Source organism: Elgaria multicarinata, chromosome 8 (assembly GCF_023053635.1).
Source record: "Elgaria multicarinata webbii isolate HBS135686 ecotype San Diego chromosome 8, rElgMul1.1.pri, whole genome shotgun sequence".
In the NCBI taxonomy this organism is placed as follows: Eukaryota; Metazoa; Chordata; class Lepidosauria; order Squamata; family Anguidae; genus Elgaria; species Elgaria multicarinata.
This window is the reverse complement of record NC_086178.1, coordinates 22,369,430-22,384,204: the sequence shown is the minus strand read 5'-3', so window position 1 is coordinate 22,384,204 and position 14,775 is coordinate 22,369,430. Positions and strand designations below refer to the sequence as shown.

The window sequence follows — 14,775 nt, the reverse complement described above, 5'->3', positions numbered from 1 at the left end:
CACTTTCAAAATCATAATTACAATTTTGTCATAATTATTTGTTGACTCTGGCACAACTTATTAAGTACAACCTCCAAGTTCTGTACCTTTTATCAAGCTCCTCTCAAGAGTCTGATTAAAGGTACAGAACTGGGAGCTCTGTGCTAAATAGAGTAAGACAAAAATCTGGTGAGCTACATGAGAGCAGCACTTTATTTTCTACACTCAACTACTCTACATGTAGAAAAACATGTAAGAAGCAGCCCTTAAGTTACAGACCTTCTACAAAGATTATAGACCTTTTACAAAGATCTAGTCAAAACAAGTATGCATGGAATTGTTACGTTTATTCATCTTTCAAAAAGCATGAGGCTGCAAGACTCACTGAGGATGCCATGAATTTGAGGTTCTTCCCCATAGCTTTTTAAATAAAAATGTCTCCATACGACAGGAATCTAGAAGCACTTCCTGTGTACTATATTGGCCCCAACTTCAGCATATTCTTCCTTGGAAATCCACATCTCCTGGAAGGCAGATAGAGAAGCAAGGATAGATCCTCCCATCCAAACAGAGATCTTCCTGTCTGGAGGTGCCTGGACCAACACTTCAGTGTCCTTGGGAGCCATGCGAATCAACTCCTTAGTCAAGCGTTCAGCAATACCAGGAAAGAGACTGGACCCCCCAGAAAGCAGCACGTTAGCATACAAAGTGGTCCTCAAGTCAATGTCACATTTCATGATGGTGTTGAATAGGAGTTTATCAATTCCTGGGGCCTCCATGCCAATGTTAGATGGGCGAAAGAGTGTCTCTGGGCAACGGAACAATTGGTTGTGGATTTTAATGATCTGTCCATCAGGCAATTTCCAAGTTTTCTCTATTGAGGTAGGTTTTTTAGCCATCTCTTCTTCGGGGTTCAAGCACACATAACATAAGGCCTCCTTGATGATCCGCACAATTTCCCTCTCAGCTGTGCTCACTAAGGCAATGCCGCTTTCCCTCAGGATCCTCATGAGGTATTCTGTAAGATCCCGGCCTGCCAGATCAAGCCGAAGAACAGCATGAGGCAAGCAGTAGCCTTCAAAAATTGGGACAGTGTGCGTGACTCCATCACCTGAATCCATCACACAACCTGTTGTGAGGCCTGCTGCATAGAGTGCCAACACAGCCTGGATGGCCACATAGAGGGCTGGAACCTCAAATTTTTCGAAGAGTAGTTTTGTCATTTGTTCACGATTGGCCAGTGGATTGAGTGGTGCCTCAGTTATCAGAGCAGGTCTTGTACTGGAGTTTAACTTCAATTCATTCTCATAAGTGTGCTTCCATATTTTCTCCATGTCTGGCCAGGAAGTGACAATTCCATGTTCCACTGGATATCTATACAGTATTCATAAGAATAAAAGAAGATTGTGGTATTATTTTATCATGAATTGCCATGCCCAAAACTTAAGTATTCCCCACTTACGAAGTCAACATTTATAGGCTCCCAGTAAAAACACCTAATAAACTTTTTACACTACTGAATTTGTCAGTACCAGTATTGTTTAGGCTTCTATGGGGAAGCATATAAAAAACATTTTGAACTGAAAAATTACCAAAATGCTAAATATGTCATAGAGGCTATGCTTGAACCAGTTTCAACTTGCCTCTTTTATTGTCATAGGTCAAGTTTCCCTGATAAAAAAACCCTGAGGATTATACTTCTGTGAAAGTTGTAAAGTTCTCTAATACTTTTCTACACTCTCATAAAGCTACAACTGCTAGGGTCCTTCTATATGAAGGCACCCTCTATTTGAAGGGCAATTCAGCCCAGCTGAAATTTAAACATGAAGAACCAAGGGAGAGCAGAGACCTTGAAGTTGCCCTCAATTGGGTGACCATATGAAGAGGAAGACAGGGCTCCTGTATCTTTAAAAGTTGTAGAGAAAAGGGAATTTCAGCAGGTGACATTTGTATGCATGCAGCACCTGGTGAAATTCCCTCTTCATCACAACAGTTAAAGCTGCAGGAGCCCTGCCCTCTTTTGTATCTGGTCACTTTGTTGTGATGAAGAGGGAATTTCACCAGGTGCTGCATGCATATGCAATAGTGGCCACAGAGTCAGTAGACTGAGCAAGCACAAAAGTCACTTAGTCACACAGTGTTCCTCACTAGGGTGAGAAGTATTGTATTTCTTTTTAAATTATTTTAACTTAGTTTTGCATCAATCCACATAAATTAGCATGGGTAAACTTTATGCAATTCTGTGTCCTCTTGTGTGTGTTATATTTCCTCTTTTCCAGTGATAGATAACTGGCCATCCTATTGGGGAGAGGTCAGGTGAGGTAGGGATAGTCATGATAGTTAAACATTGCATTTATTGTAGATATGCATGGAATTATCCATGGCTTTTCTGAAGATTAAGTGCCTTAGAAAAGAGAAAGGTCTCAGAAACTGTGCCCCCATTTTAAACACAGAATGTTAAAAGTTGTCCGACTATTTTCAGTTAATTTACTTGTATGCAATGTATTTAGGGTAGGGGTCAAACGTTCAGGATGAAACTGAATACATTGCAAACTATACAGGAATGCTCCAGATAATCATCAGACCATTAGAAACAGAATTTCTAACCTCTTCCCCTGCTTGCAGCACACACACGTAACACACACAAATATACACACACTTTTTGTATTGAAGCATCCAGAACAAATTGTTCCCAGATCATAGATTGCAAAATCGTCTCTTTACTTTTCCCCAAGTTTGGTTATTTTGACTTTAGCTAAAAATCTTCTGCAAATAATTCCATTTGAATGCTAAATGCATTAATTTGGGAATTAGTTGTTCTATTCATTTCTGTAGACATAATTTCCTAAATAGTACAGTTGGGTGACCACCTATATTCTGAATGTAAACATATCACAGAAGCTCTATTGGTATCAGAGGAGCTTCTACATAATGACCCCAATCAAGAGTAATTGGTTAGTCTTAAATCACTAGGGTTTAGACTAAAATATATCCACTTCCTTGGGATTAAGCCCCATTTAACTCAATGGGTCTTATTTCTGAGTAGGTAGATATGGCATTGTGCTGCAAGTTCATCATGATTAACTTGTCCTATTGCTTTTAGTAGGATTCAGAGATAACGTTCACTTGATCAAGGCCAATGTGTTAATTAGAATGAAGGTCAAAATATATGTATTTATCCAACTCAGGATTATTTTATATTTTGTTAATTAGGAAACAGATTTCACTGTGCTCCTGTGTGTAAAAAGAATTTTTTTTAATTAGTCTCCTTGTGATTTTAAGAAATGTAGCTTTCTGGCAAGAAGGGCAATATAAATTTCAGTTTTACCGGGGGTGGGGTGGGGCTGAATATCTATTATTCTGAAATAACAAGCACTTGGCCAACTTTGACCTCTAAATTATTTAGAAGGATGACTCAGCACTAGCAGGACCAGCCAGCCATATTAGAAGGCAGAGTGAGGCACTGATTGTTATGGGCCAAGAGCCCTGTGTCATTCCCTTGCGTGGGAATCATATGCTACGAAACACCCCCACCCCAGGCATTCCCATCCTTCTGGGCTGGTCCCCTAGCAGCAGTGATCTTGCTTGTTGCTGACCTGGGCTGGATGGCTATCCCACCTAGTCACCTTCTTCCAATGCATCTCCGACATTGCCATTGAGAAAAGCCCTGAACCAGTGAGCAGGCCATACACCTCAACAGATGGTGGGTTTGCAAGTGCATCAGTGAGCTCGTAAAAGGCATGCTAGTACCAGCCCTGCTGAGTGCAGTATTTGTATGATAGGTGCCAGGCAAAGTGGTGAGTGAGTGGAAGTGAGAGGTTGGAGGATAACTGTCGTATATCCTCAGCAAAGTGGTGAATGAGTGGTGGTGAGATGTTGGACCGCATGAGCTATGCATTCTGCCATGTGCTTCTCAGCTAGCTTAAGAACATAAGAAGTGCCATGCTGGATAACACCGAGGGCCCATCTAGTCCAGCACTCTGTTCACACAGTAGCCAACCAGCTGTTGACCAGGGACCAACAAAGCAGGACATGGTGCAACAGCACCCTCCCACTCATGTTCCCCAACAAGTGGTGCACACAGGCTTACTGCCTCAGATACTGGATAGCTTGCTGCCATTAGGAACAGTAGATGTTCCTTTATCAGCATAGTTCAGGAACCTTCCTACACCCTACCAAGGGCTGCATTCCCTCTGAAGAAATCTGTTAGGGGGCCACATGCCAGAGGTGGGTGGGGTTGGAGCCAAATGCAGGTAGGTAGGGTGACCATATGAAAAGGAGGACAGGGCTCCTGTATCTTTAACAATTGCATAGAAAAGGGAATTTCAGCAGGTGTCTTTTGTATATATGGAGAACCTGGTGAAATTCTTCATCACAACAGTTAAAGCTGCAGGAGCTATACTAGAGTGAGCAGATTTAAAAGAGGGCAGAGCACCTGCAGCTTTAACTGTTTTGATGAAGAGGGAATTTCCCCAGGTTCCCCATATATACAAATGACACCTGCTGAAATTTCCTTTCCAATACAACTGTTAAAGATACAGGAGCCCTGTCCTCCTTTTCATATGGTCACCCTACAGGTAGGTCCATAGGCAGTCTCTATATTAAGGGAAATCATGTTGTTTACCCGGGGCTGTCATGCTTCCTGGTTCTTTGGCATGATTGATATGGGCTGCATAATGTGGGAGGAGAGGGGCAACAAGGCAGAAGATCTTGCTGTTTCCCAACAGGTATGGTTGAATTAAGGGATAGCAGTTATGGTTGAATTGAGGGAGGACCTCCCTCCTTCCCTGGCACATGTGCAAAGAAGTAGAGGCGGGGCCAGAATATTGTTTTTGTCTTTTTCCTCACAGCCCTCAGGAAAGCCAGGGCCTATTTCTGATTGTGCTATAAGATTGCAACCCTTGGCACATTTACTTGGGAGTAAGGCCCACTGAACACAATGGGGCTTGCTTCTGAGTAAATACATGGGGATCAGATCTGCCCCCCTTCATTGCAGGGAGCCATCTTACCCTCTTCTCCCTTCTGCCCTTCCTCCCTTCCTTGGTAAGTTCATAGTGCAATGGCAGCTTTACATGCTGCCGATTTCACACCATTAAGGGTTTATTTCAGCTTTTCTCTTATCTTTTTAAAAACAGAATAAGGGGAGGAATCCATGGAGTCATCCTGACAGTTGCCAATGTCGTCAAAAGGACCCGCCAGCCTTATTTTGCTCATGTGAAGAAGGCCATAGTCACTCTACACCAGAGCCTCTTAATAAAACTGCAGGGAGGTCAATGGTGCATGGCTGTCATTACTAGTGCTCAAACTATGGGAAACGAACAGGGAGAGCTTGAACTCTTGACTCAAGAAGGTAAATATGATTTTGTTATAACTGAGATTTCAATAAGTGGAATATAGCAATCGAAGAATACAGCTTGTTCAAAAAGGACAGAAGCCACAGAAAGGGAGGAGGAATTGCACTATATGTTAGAAATGTACACCTCAGCATGGAAATCCAAAAGAATGAACATGGTGGCCCTGGTGAAAGTATCTGGGTTAAAATAAAAAGAGGAAGGAATAAAAACGATACTACAGTTGACCACCCAATCAAGAAGAAGACTGGGGCAGGATCTACACTACTGCTTTAAACCGCTTTATAACAGTTTTGACAAGTGTTGGGACCCAGGACACACTCCATATACAATTGTCAAAACTGTTATAAAGTGCTTTAAAGCAATAGTGTAGATTCGGCCATGAATCATGCTTTTCAACAGCAAATTGCAGGTATGCCATGGTAGCATGAAGCTGTAGTAATGGTGGACTTTTATTACCCTGATATATGTTGGGGAACAAGCTCTGCAGAGCATGGTCTCTCCAAGAAATTCCTAACTTGCCTTCCTGATAACTTTCACTTTCAGAAGGTGGAGGAAGGAATGAGAGGATCAGTCTTCCTTGCCTTGATTCTGACCAATAGGAAAGAGAGAGTTCATGAGGTGAAAGTAGCAGGAACTTTGGAGGAAAGTGACAATGTAATACTTGAGTTTTTAATTTCAAGGAAAACTAAAGCTCAGTGTAGTCAAACATAGGGCTTGAACTTCAGGGAGGCTGATTTTAATGAACTTTGAGCTATGCTAAGCAGGATTCCATGGCAGGAAAGCCTAAGAGGAGGCAGAATTCAAGAGGGATGGGAGTTCTTAAAAAGGAAATACTAAAGACTCAGTTAGAAACAATCCCAGTGAAAGGGAAAATGGAAAAAGCCAATACAGCTATACAAAAGGTTTAGCAATGATTAGGAGATCAAAAAGAACACATATAGGAAGTGGGATGGTGGACAGGTCACTAAGGGTGCAGTCCTACTGATTATGCCCTCAATGATCGTAATGCTTTCAATTCAGAGGCTTCCAAACATCCAATGCAGGGCAGAAGGAGTGGTGGTCGCAATCTTCATCTCCCCATCCTCCCGTCCTGCATTTGGAGGGGGAGGGAAGGAGACTGGCAGAGACTCAGGGTAGTTCGTATCCAGTCTCTCCAGTCTCCTCCCATCTCCACCCACCAAAACGCCCCCTTTTCTCCCTCTCTGAGGTTGAGTTCCTGACCTCAGAGACCAGCTGGTGCGTTTCTTTCTGCACTGGCTGTGGCTGGGGGGATCTCCAACTGTCCTTTCTGAGGCCTGAGAGTTGTCTCCAGCCTTGTAGGGGAGACTATGAACAATCCTATGGCCCCTCAGACAATGTTGAGAGCCTATTGGATTGCTCCCTAAGGAAGTATATAGGCAGATAGACCAAAATTGCCGCTATTGTGCCAAGAAGGCTAAATCGCAGAATGAGCTGAGGTTGGCGAGGGATGCTAAGAATAACGAAGAGGGTTTCTTCAGGTATGTTCAAAGTAAAAAATAGGACAAAAGTAATGATAAACCAGCTGCTCATCGAAGATGCCAAAATGCTGACAGGTAACAAAGAAAAGGAACTGCTCAACTCATATTTTGGCTCAGTCTTCTCCCAGAAGAGAATCTGTGTCCCACCTAGCACACATGACAAAAGGGTAGGAGTGTAGCTTGAGATTGACAGAGAGAGTGAGAGCCAGGAAATGAGTTTAAGTCCCCATGTCCAGATGAATTGCATGCCAAGGTGTTGAAAGAGATAGCAGATGGATTCTCAGAACCTTTATCTATTATCTTTGAGAAATCCTGGAGAAAGGGTGATATACCAGAGGACTGGAGGGGGGCAAATGTTGTCCCTATCTTCAAAAAGAGCAAAACAGAAGATCTGGGGAAAGATAGACCAGTCAGTCTGTCATCAATACCCTGGAAGATTCCAAGAGCAGATGATAAAGCGCTCGATCTGTAGGCTCTTTGACACTAATGCAGTGGTCACAGAAAGCCAGCATGGATTTGTCCAGAACAAGTCCTACCAGGCCAATCATATTTCATTTTTCAATCAGATAACTTCCTTACTAGAACATGGATATGCTGTCGACATAATATATCTTGACTTCAGTAAGGCATTTGACAAAGTGCCCCGTTATATTTTGTCTAGCAAGCTAGTTAAATGTGGACTGGACGGCACCAGTGCTAGGTGGATCACAGCTGGTTGGAGAACCACACTCAAAGAGTGCTCGCCAATGGTTTCTCATCAAACTGAAAGGAGGTATCAAGTGCCGCAGGACTTGGTCCTGAGCCTGGTACTCTTCAACATGTTTATTAATGACTTGGAGAAAGAGGTGGGGGAATTTTATGAAATTTGCAGATGACACAAAATTGAGTGTGATAACTTAAAAGACAGAACCAACGTTTAAAGGTTAGAAGCCTGGGCAGAATATAACAGAATGAAATTTAACAGACAAGTGCAAAGTTCTTCATTTAGGCAAAAGAAATTACCGTATTTCTTCGATTCTAAGACACATTTCTTTCCCATATAAACATCTCTAAAAACGGGGTGCGTCTTAGAATTGCGGGTGCAATTATTATTCTTAGAATCAAAGCTTTTTTTCTGTTGGTGGTACTGAAATTAGTGTGCGTCTTACAATCGATGGCGTCTTACAATCGAAGAAATATGGTAAATGCAAAGGTAGAAGATGGGGGATACCTGGCCTGACAATAGTACATGTGAAAAGGATCTTGGCATGGTAGTCGATCACATGCTGAATATGGGTCAGCAGTGTGTTGTGGCTGCAAAAACGGCAAATGAAATTTTAGGTTGCATCAACAGAAATACAGTTTCTAAATAATGAAAAGTAATAGTTCTTCTCTACTCTGCAGTGGTCAGACCTCACCTTGAATGTTGTGTCCAGTTCTGGACACCACACTTTAAGAAAGGTTCACTTAAATTAGAACAAGTTTAGAGAAGGGCAACAAAGATGATCAGGGGACTAGAAATTAAATCCTACTAGAAATTAAATCCTACCAGGAAATGGGTATGTTTAGCCTTGAGAAGAGAAGACTGAGGAGGGCTATGATAGCACTTTTCAAGAAGTTAAAAGTTTGTTACGCAGAAGAGGTCCACAATCTGTTCTCTATCAACCAAATAATGGGCTTAAGTTACAGGAAGGCAGATTTCAGTTGAACATCAGAAAAACTTCCTATTGCTCAAAGCTCTTGGAGAATGGAACCTAAGGCCTAGAGAGGTGGTAGGCTCTCCATCATTGGTGGTGGTATTAAAGAAAAGATTGGACTACCACCTCTCAGGGATGCTTTAAACTGGATTCCTGCATTGAGCAGAAAGTTGGACTTGATAGCCTAAAGGCCCCCTCCCAACTCTATGATTCTATGAGCCTCTTCAGACTAAGAGCTAAACTCCATTTTGGAGAAGCTCTCAGGGGGAGCATCCCAATGGTGAACAGGGCAAAGGCTCAGGAGGTAGGGCCAAAATACAAGTGTATTTTAGCTTGAAGCTCTTATTGTAACTAATGAAGCCTTAGGAGAGGCATTTCAACCTTTTATGATGTGGAAAATGCATAAAAGCTGGGGGACGTTGGTGGGACCATGGGAAGGGGAAGGGAGCATGGCCATCCTGGGAGTCTGGAGGGCTGGATTTGGACCCCAGGAGAACTGGATTTGGCCCCAAGGCCTGACATTCTACAACCTGCCCTATAGTCTCTCTTTCTTTCTTCCACACACACACCCATCCGCTCACACTTCCATCCACCCACTCCACTTTCTTTCCATTTTTATCTCTCTTTTCTCAACGTTTCTTTCTTTCTCCTTTTTCTTTCTCTCTAATTCCCTCTTCCCCTTTCTCTTAATAGTAATAAATAAAATTATCTCCCAATGAAAGGTTATCTTAATCTATTTTACCAGGGGTTTTGTTGTCCATAATAGTCAGCTGTAACACATGGACAGAACTAGTCTATTTATCACAAACAACTCTTTTCTCTACTATGGCACTAACAGTGGGGCCATCGCTCAGTGTGATAGAGCACATGCTTTGCATGCAGAAGGTCCCAGGTTTGATCCCTGGCTTCTCCAGGTAGGACAAGGAAAGGAATCCTGCCTGAATCCCTGGGGAGCTGCTGCCAGTCAGTGTTGACAATACTAGGCTAGATGCCCAATACATCTGAGGGAAGCAGATTAGTTTAGGGAGCTAGAGGGCAGGCCACACTGCACAGTTCTGACCAACAACACCTTGATGCTCCTCCTCCAGCATCTGTTGCCTGAGACAGCTGCCTCACTCTACCTTATGGTAGGGCCTGCCCTATCCAGACACCTTCCATTCCTCAGTGACCAGTTTTAACATTGTGTCCAAGTTACCCAGCCTTTATCGATTCCCTAGGGTTCACAGTCCCCTATGTCCTCTGAGCACCTGAGGGAGAGGATCCCTCGTTTGGCTTGAGCTTCATCTCCAATGTAGAAGTCCTTCTGGCCAGCACCTAGCATCACAGACTTGGCCTTGGCACGGCCTATCAAGTTGGTAAAGATGACACGTGGTTCCTTGTCCCCAGCAACACCAGCCTTGAGCAGACCTGAGCCATTGTCTAACACAACAGCTGGGGGCAGCTCACCCATCATGATGACGTTGTGTTTGGTGTTTCTGCTCAGGACACTTCACCCTGAGTGGGCCTGTCTTATATTGGGGGGAAGAAGTCAGGCTAACTATCTCCACAGGCCTATGATGCTGACTCTATTGTGACTAGCATGTTGCCATGATACCTTCTCATCAAGGTTTGTATGGCTCTGAATATTTGAATGAGAGGTGGTGAAGGCAAAAATGTGCATATAGTATGATTAAAATCTTTCATGCTTCAAGAACTATAAGGTTGTGAGTGTCCTCTTCTCTTGGCGGCGGGATGAGTAATGTAATGCAAGAATGTGTCGCTATTTGCAGAAGGGCCTCTTTTATCTCCTCTTTGCTCACTCTAGGAAAAAGATATTTTAAAAAATATTCTGGTTGGCCTCCTTGTCATTTACTTAAGAACAGACATGGTGTTCTAAGTGTTGTAAATGGAAGAGATTTCTAGAATAACAGGGTTGGAAAGCTATGAGACCCAGAAAGAGCTTCCACACATTAACCCCCACTATAGATTCAACCATATCATCAGGACTGTGTGTACTCTGTGATTAACCACAGGACTCAGCATTCTGAGAATTTTTCTATAGCATGTTTTGAGTCCATAAGGCTGGAAATAGACTTGAAAATATGTGTCCAATGCCAATGCCTGGAGAAATTTCAGAAGACAAAAGGAGGCTAAGCAGAATTTCTAGAGGCAAGATGTTTAGGGTTTCATTGCATAGCTCTTCGCCTCTTCCTATATCTGGCAGAAACAGAATAAATTATGTAAAATAAGCAAAACATAAGGCTCCAGATTCCATAAGGCAAAAAGAATTGCTGTGTCTGGTGCTAGCAGGAGCTTACACTCACACGATTACAAATATATGCACATGATTTGCTTAATTTTCAGAATCCAACTTTTCTTGTTGCAGAATCTCAGTTATCTTGGTGCAGACTTTGTATTTTATTTTATATATTATTTTCACTTATAGGCTGGGTTTTTCTTTGAATAAGAAAAGAGAATTGGGGGTGGTGAGGAAATGGAGGATTCATCCACTAACATATACATAGCCCTGCATATAATGTAGATTCTCATGTCCCACAAAATGCAGTGCAAAGCAAAAATAAACCAAGTGTATCCTGACAAAGGAAGGAAGGAAAGAGGAAGACCAGCCATCTCATACAATGTTATCCTAAGCATATATATTCGTAAGTAAATTCCAATGAGTGTAAGTAAACTTACTCCCTGATACACGTGTTTAGGATTGCAGCCCAGGTCTTCTATAAACCAACTGTAGAGACTGGAAATAATAGGCAGGGATGGGCAGGATGAAAGGAGTATAGAGAAAAGAGATGAAAGGAAGCATCTGGAGAGAAAGAGGCCCAAAGAAAAGCAATTTGACCTGCAAGGCAGAGTTAGGATCCTACAACTTTCCTTGCACATTGATGTAAATTACTCTGTATGGGATGTTAGCATTTTATTTCTAGCTAGCTGGCATGGGGGTGGATTGCACAACTTTCACAATCAGTGTGTGCTTATAGTGTTGAGTAAGTTCAAGAGGTGAAATCTATATATCCCCCTCTTTCAAATTTTAACATGTTGGCAAACTTGTCTATGAAATGGATTCAAAATATGAATGACTAGGTAAAAAAAATACCATCAGTATGTATAGCAAGAACCTTTCTAAAGGAAACGCCAAGGGGAATGTCAAGAGCTAAGAATGAGAAACAGTTTGAGGGCAGATTATAATGCCGTAGGGTAGTAAGACCTAGTGGATGCAAACCTTTTCTGATATTTTGTTATAAGAAAATCTAGCCATAAGAAGATAGGTTTTAGATTACCCCTACTACATAACATATATGTGTAGTGACCTCTAACCTGCTTGATTCCTACATTTATACACTAGATTAATAGCAGTAATTAGGTTTACAGCAGTTTTATTCTTGTAGTTTCCGATGGAAAATCTTGGGAATGAAAGCTTGGTGAGAATTCACTACTACCTAGTGACTTCTAGATCCTCCCTCCCCAAAGAGCATTGAAACATGAAAGAATTCTTCATTGCTTCCCCATATCTGAGGCCATCAAAGGGAAAGGAAGCAGCAGCCCGGCAGCCCTCCATCATGCCTTGACCAGTGAAAATTCCTGGAATGAAAGAGCAGTTATCATACTCATAGGAAGGCTATTCCTGAGGCCAGCCCTCCCTCCCTTTCCAGAATCCTTTAAAGCAGGAGGGGGTACATGTGGCCCTCAGGAAGTTGGTGGACTGAAACTCCCATCATCCCCCACTATTGGCTGTGCTGGCTAAGACTGATGGTGGAAGTTATAGTCCAACAACAGAGGAGGGCCACATATTCCCCAACCCTGCTTTATATGCTGAAGTGAAGGGGCAGCTCCCCATACCATTTAAAGTATACTCAGTGAAATCGGGCTCAGAAGACATATGCTTCAGAGTGTGTCCTCTGAGGCCAGTTCCTCCCATGCTTTAGGCCTCACAGGCTAAAAAAACCCAAGACAATTGTCTATACCCGTAACTGCTTTCTGTTGACAGGCACATTCAGGGCAGCATAGATAAACAGTGCTAGGGCCTGACCAGCTTTGAGGGCTTAATGGTAGGTGGGGTTTTCTGACCTCCACTATCTTCCGGAAAAGATAAGTAATAGATCTACTCAGCCTCACTTTACAGAACCATGTGTGCAGAATTGGGTCAGGTGACACATGCTACGGGTTTGTCTGAGGCCTTTCCTGGGAGGAAAGGTGGGTCCAAAGAAATGTAGTTTAAAAAATAATACTTTGCTTTTCCTCTGTTGGACACAGCTGCCATCCCAGACACAGTCCTTTACAAATATATGGTTAAATCCAGACTTACAGTCCAATCTTAGATCTGTCTACTCAAAAGCAAGCCTGACTGGGTTCAATGGGGCTTACTCCTAGGTAAGTCTCTATATAAGGTTGCAGTCACAGTAATACTTAGAATATAACCACTGAAATAAATGGGACTTAAGAGATCATTGATAAGTCCCACTGAATTCATTGGGTCTACTCTTGAGTCTGGATGGAACTCCTGGAATGGTAAAATCTTCCTTGTTGCTACAGCAAAAGTATTATGCTCTTTTCTCCTTTCTAGTTTTAGCCTAGGTTAGGACTAATGCATTTAGCAGGGGATTGCACCTATGCTAGGGTGACCATATGAAAAGGAGGACAGGGCTCCTGTATCTTTAACAATTGCACAGAAAAGGGAATTTCAGCAATGTGTCATTTGTATATATGGAGAATCTGATGAAATTTCCTCTTCATCACAACAGTTAAAGCTGCAGGAGCTATACTGGAGTGACCAGATTTAAAAGAGGGCAGGGCACCTGCAGCTTTAACTGTTGTGATGAAGAAGGAATTTCACCAGGTTCCCCATATATGCAAATGACACCTGCGGAAATTCCTTTTTCTATGCAACTGTTAAAGATACAGGAGCCCTGTCCTCCTTTTCATATGGTCACACTAACCTATGCCAGCCTCCGCCAGTGTGACATTGCGATGCTTACATATATTCCCACAAGAACAGGCGGAAGCCGAGTGAGAGGGGAAAGCCTATGTAAATGATGTTGTGTTCTCTCCGACGGAAAAAGGATACTTTACAGTGATTTGTTCTGTTTATTTTGTATGCAGAGTCGAGATACACTCATTTTACTTACTTCGGGAAGAAGGAGGTCGTGCTCCTCAGCGTGCAGGTTTCCGTAGTGTAGTGGTTATCACGTTCGCCTAACACGCGAAAGGTCCCCGGTTCGAAACCGGGCGGAAACAAATAATAATTTTTCATTTTTCCTTGAAGTCATTGAACATCAGTATAGAAGAAGATTATGTTTAACAGCCCCAATCCTATGCATATTTCCTCGGAAGTAACTCACACTGTTTAGTCAGGAGCTTACTCCCAAGTAAGCGTGCATAGGATTGCCGCCTGAACGTAGCAACTGTCCTTGAGTTCGGAAAGTGGTCTACTTTATTATTTAAAAATATACTAAAGTTACTTTGTTTTGCCTCTTACTTAATGCCGCCTTGAGCGCTGGAAAAGCAGTTAATAATTGATTTTAATAATAAATAAACAAATAAGAACTTGATCTTTTTAATGAGAAAAGATGGTATTTCTGCGATTGTATGGTAATATATAGCGAATGTTTTATTATCAAGTTAATCAATGGTGGGGGTAATATATGAAGTGGGACAGAGGAGATGAGGGGCTTCGGAGTCCCCATTTGGGAGTGCAGTGTGTATATGATTCAGGTTAGTTTGCTTGGGATAATACAGATACTTTTGAAATATTGAAAAAACTACAAGCGTCATTCTGATATTTCTATTTGATACACTATTGACACGCAGACATATGGAAGTTCATAAGAAGCGTTTACCATGTGAGTTTCCGTAGTGTAGTGGTTATCACGTTCGCCTAACACGCGAAAGGTCCCCGGTTCGAAACCGGGCGGAAACAACTCGAGCTTTTATTTCAAAATGCTTACATTCTCTTACATTTATTTAATGGCTAAGGCTTGTACACATATATGATTAAGGACGCAATTGAATGCATATTTTAGCGGGAAAAGTCCTACAACTCCAGCATCCCCAGCCAGCGTGGCTAGCTGGGAAGTGGTAGGAGTTGTAGGAGGCTTTTTCCGTCTAAACATGCATACGATTGCGTCCTAAAAGGCCTTTAGGAGATACACACACAGACACATGTGTAAATATAGCCATATACATTATCTGTTATATATAATTTAGCCTAAACCTAAATCGCCTTAAGGGCGTGGGGGGAGGGGATGGCAGGTAAATCTTTCTCAAATTGAGAAT

The 14,775-nt window shown here is 42.3% G+C and overlaps 1 protein-coding gene and 2 non-coding genes across 5 annotated transcripts; 2 read left to right on the top strand and 1 right to left on the bottom strand.

The window, feature by feature from the left end:
- Positions 1-434: 434 nt before the first annotated feature.
- ACTRT3 (actin related protein T3) lies at positions 435-11,127 on the bottom strand. 3 transcript variants are annotated; one of them, XM_063131997.1, is made up of 3 exons: positions 11,112-11,127; positions 9,756-9,939; positions 435-1,353 (listed from the first exon to the last, which is right to left on the bottom strand). In XM_063131997.1, the coding sequence occupies exons 1-3, from the start codon at positions 11,116-11,118 to the stop codon at positions 435-437; spliced, it is 1,110 nt and encodes a 369-aa protein (XP_062988067.1). In that variant the 5' UTR covers positions 11,119-11,127. The 3 variants fall into 3 exon arrangements, with proteins under 3 accessions (XP_062988067.1, XP_062988066.1, XP_062988068.1); XM_063131996.1 differs by lacking the exon at positions 11,112-11,127 and having other exon boundaries at positions 9,756-9,961; XM_063131998.1 differs by lacking the exon at positions 11,112-11,127 and having other exon boundaries at positions 435-1,345; positions 9,823-9,934.
- A 2,537-nt stretch (positions 11,128-13,664) lies between these two features.
- Positions 13,665-13,737, top strand: TRNAV-AAC (transfer RNA valine (anticodon AAC)). The gene has a single exon. It is a non-coding gene; the product is annotated as a tRNA-Val (tRNA).
- Positions 13,738-14,346: 609 nt separating this feature from the next.
- Positions 14,347-14,419, top strand: TRNAV-AAC (transfer RNA valine (anticodon AAC)). Its single transcript has one exon. It is a non-coding gene; the product is annotated as a tRNA-Val (tRNA).
- Positions 14,420-14,775: the final 356 nt, after the last annotated feature.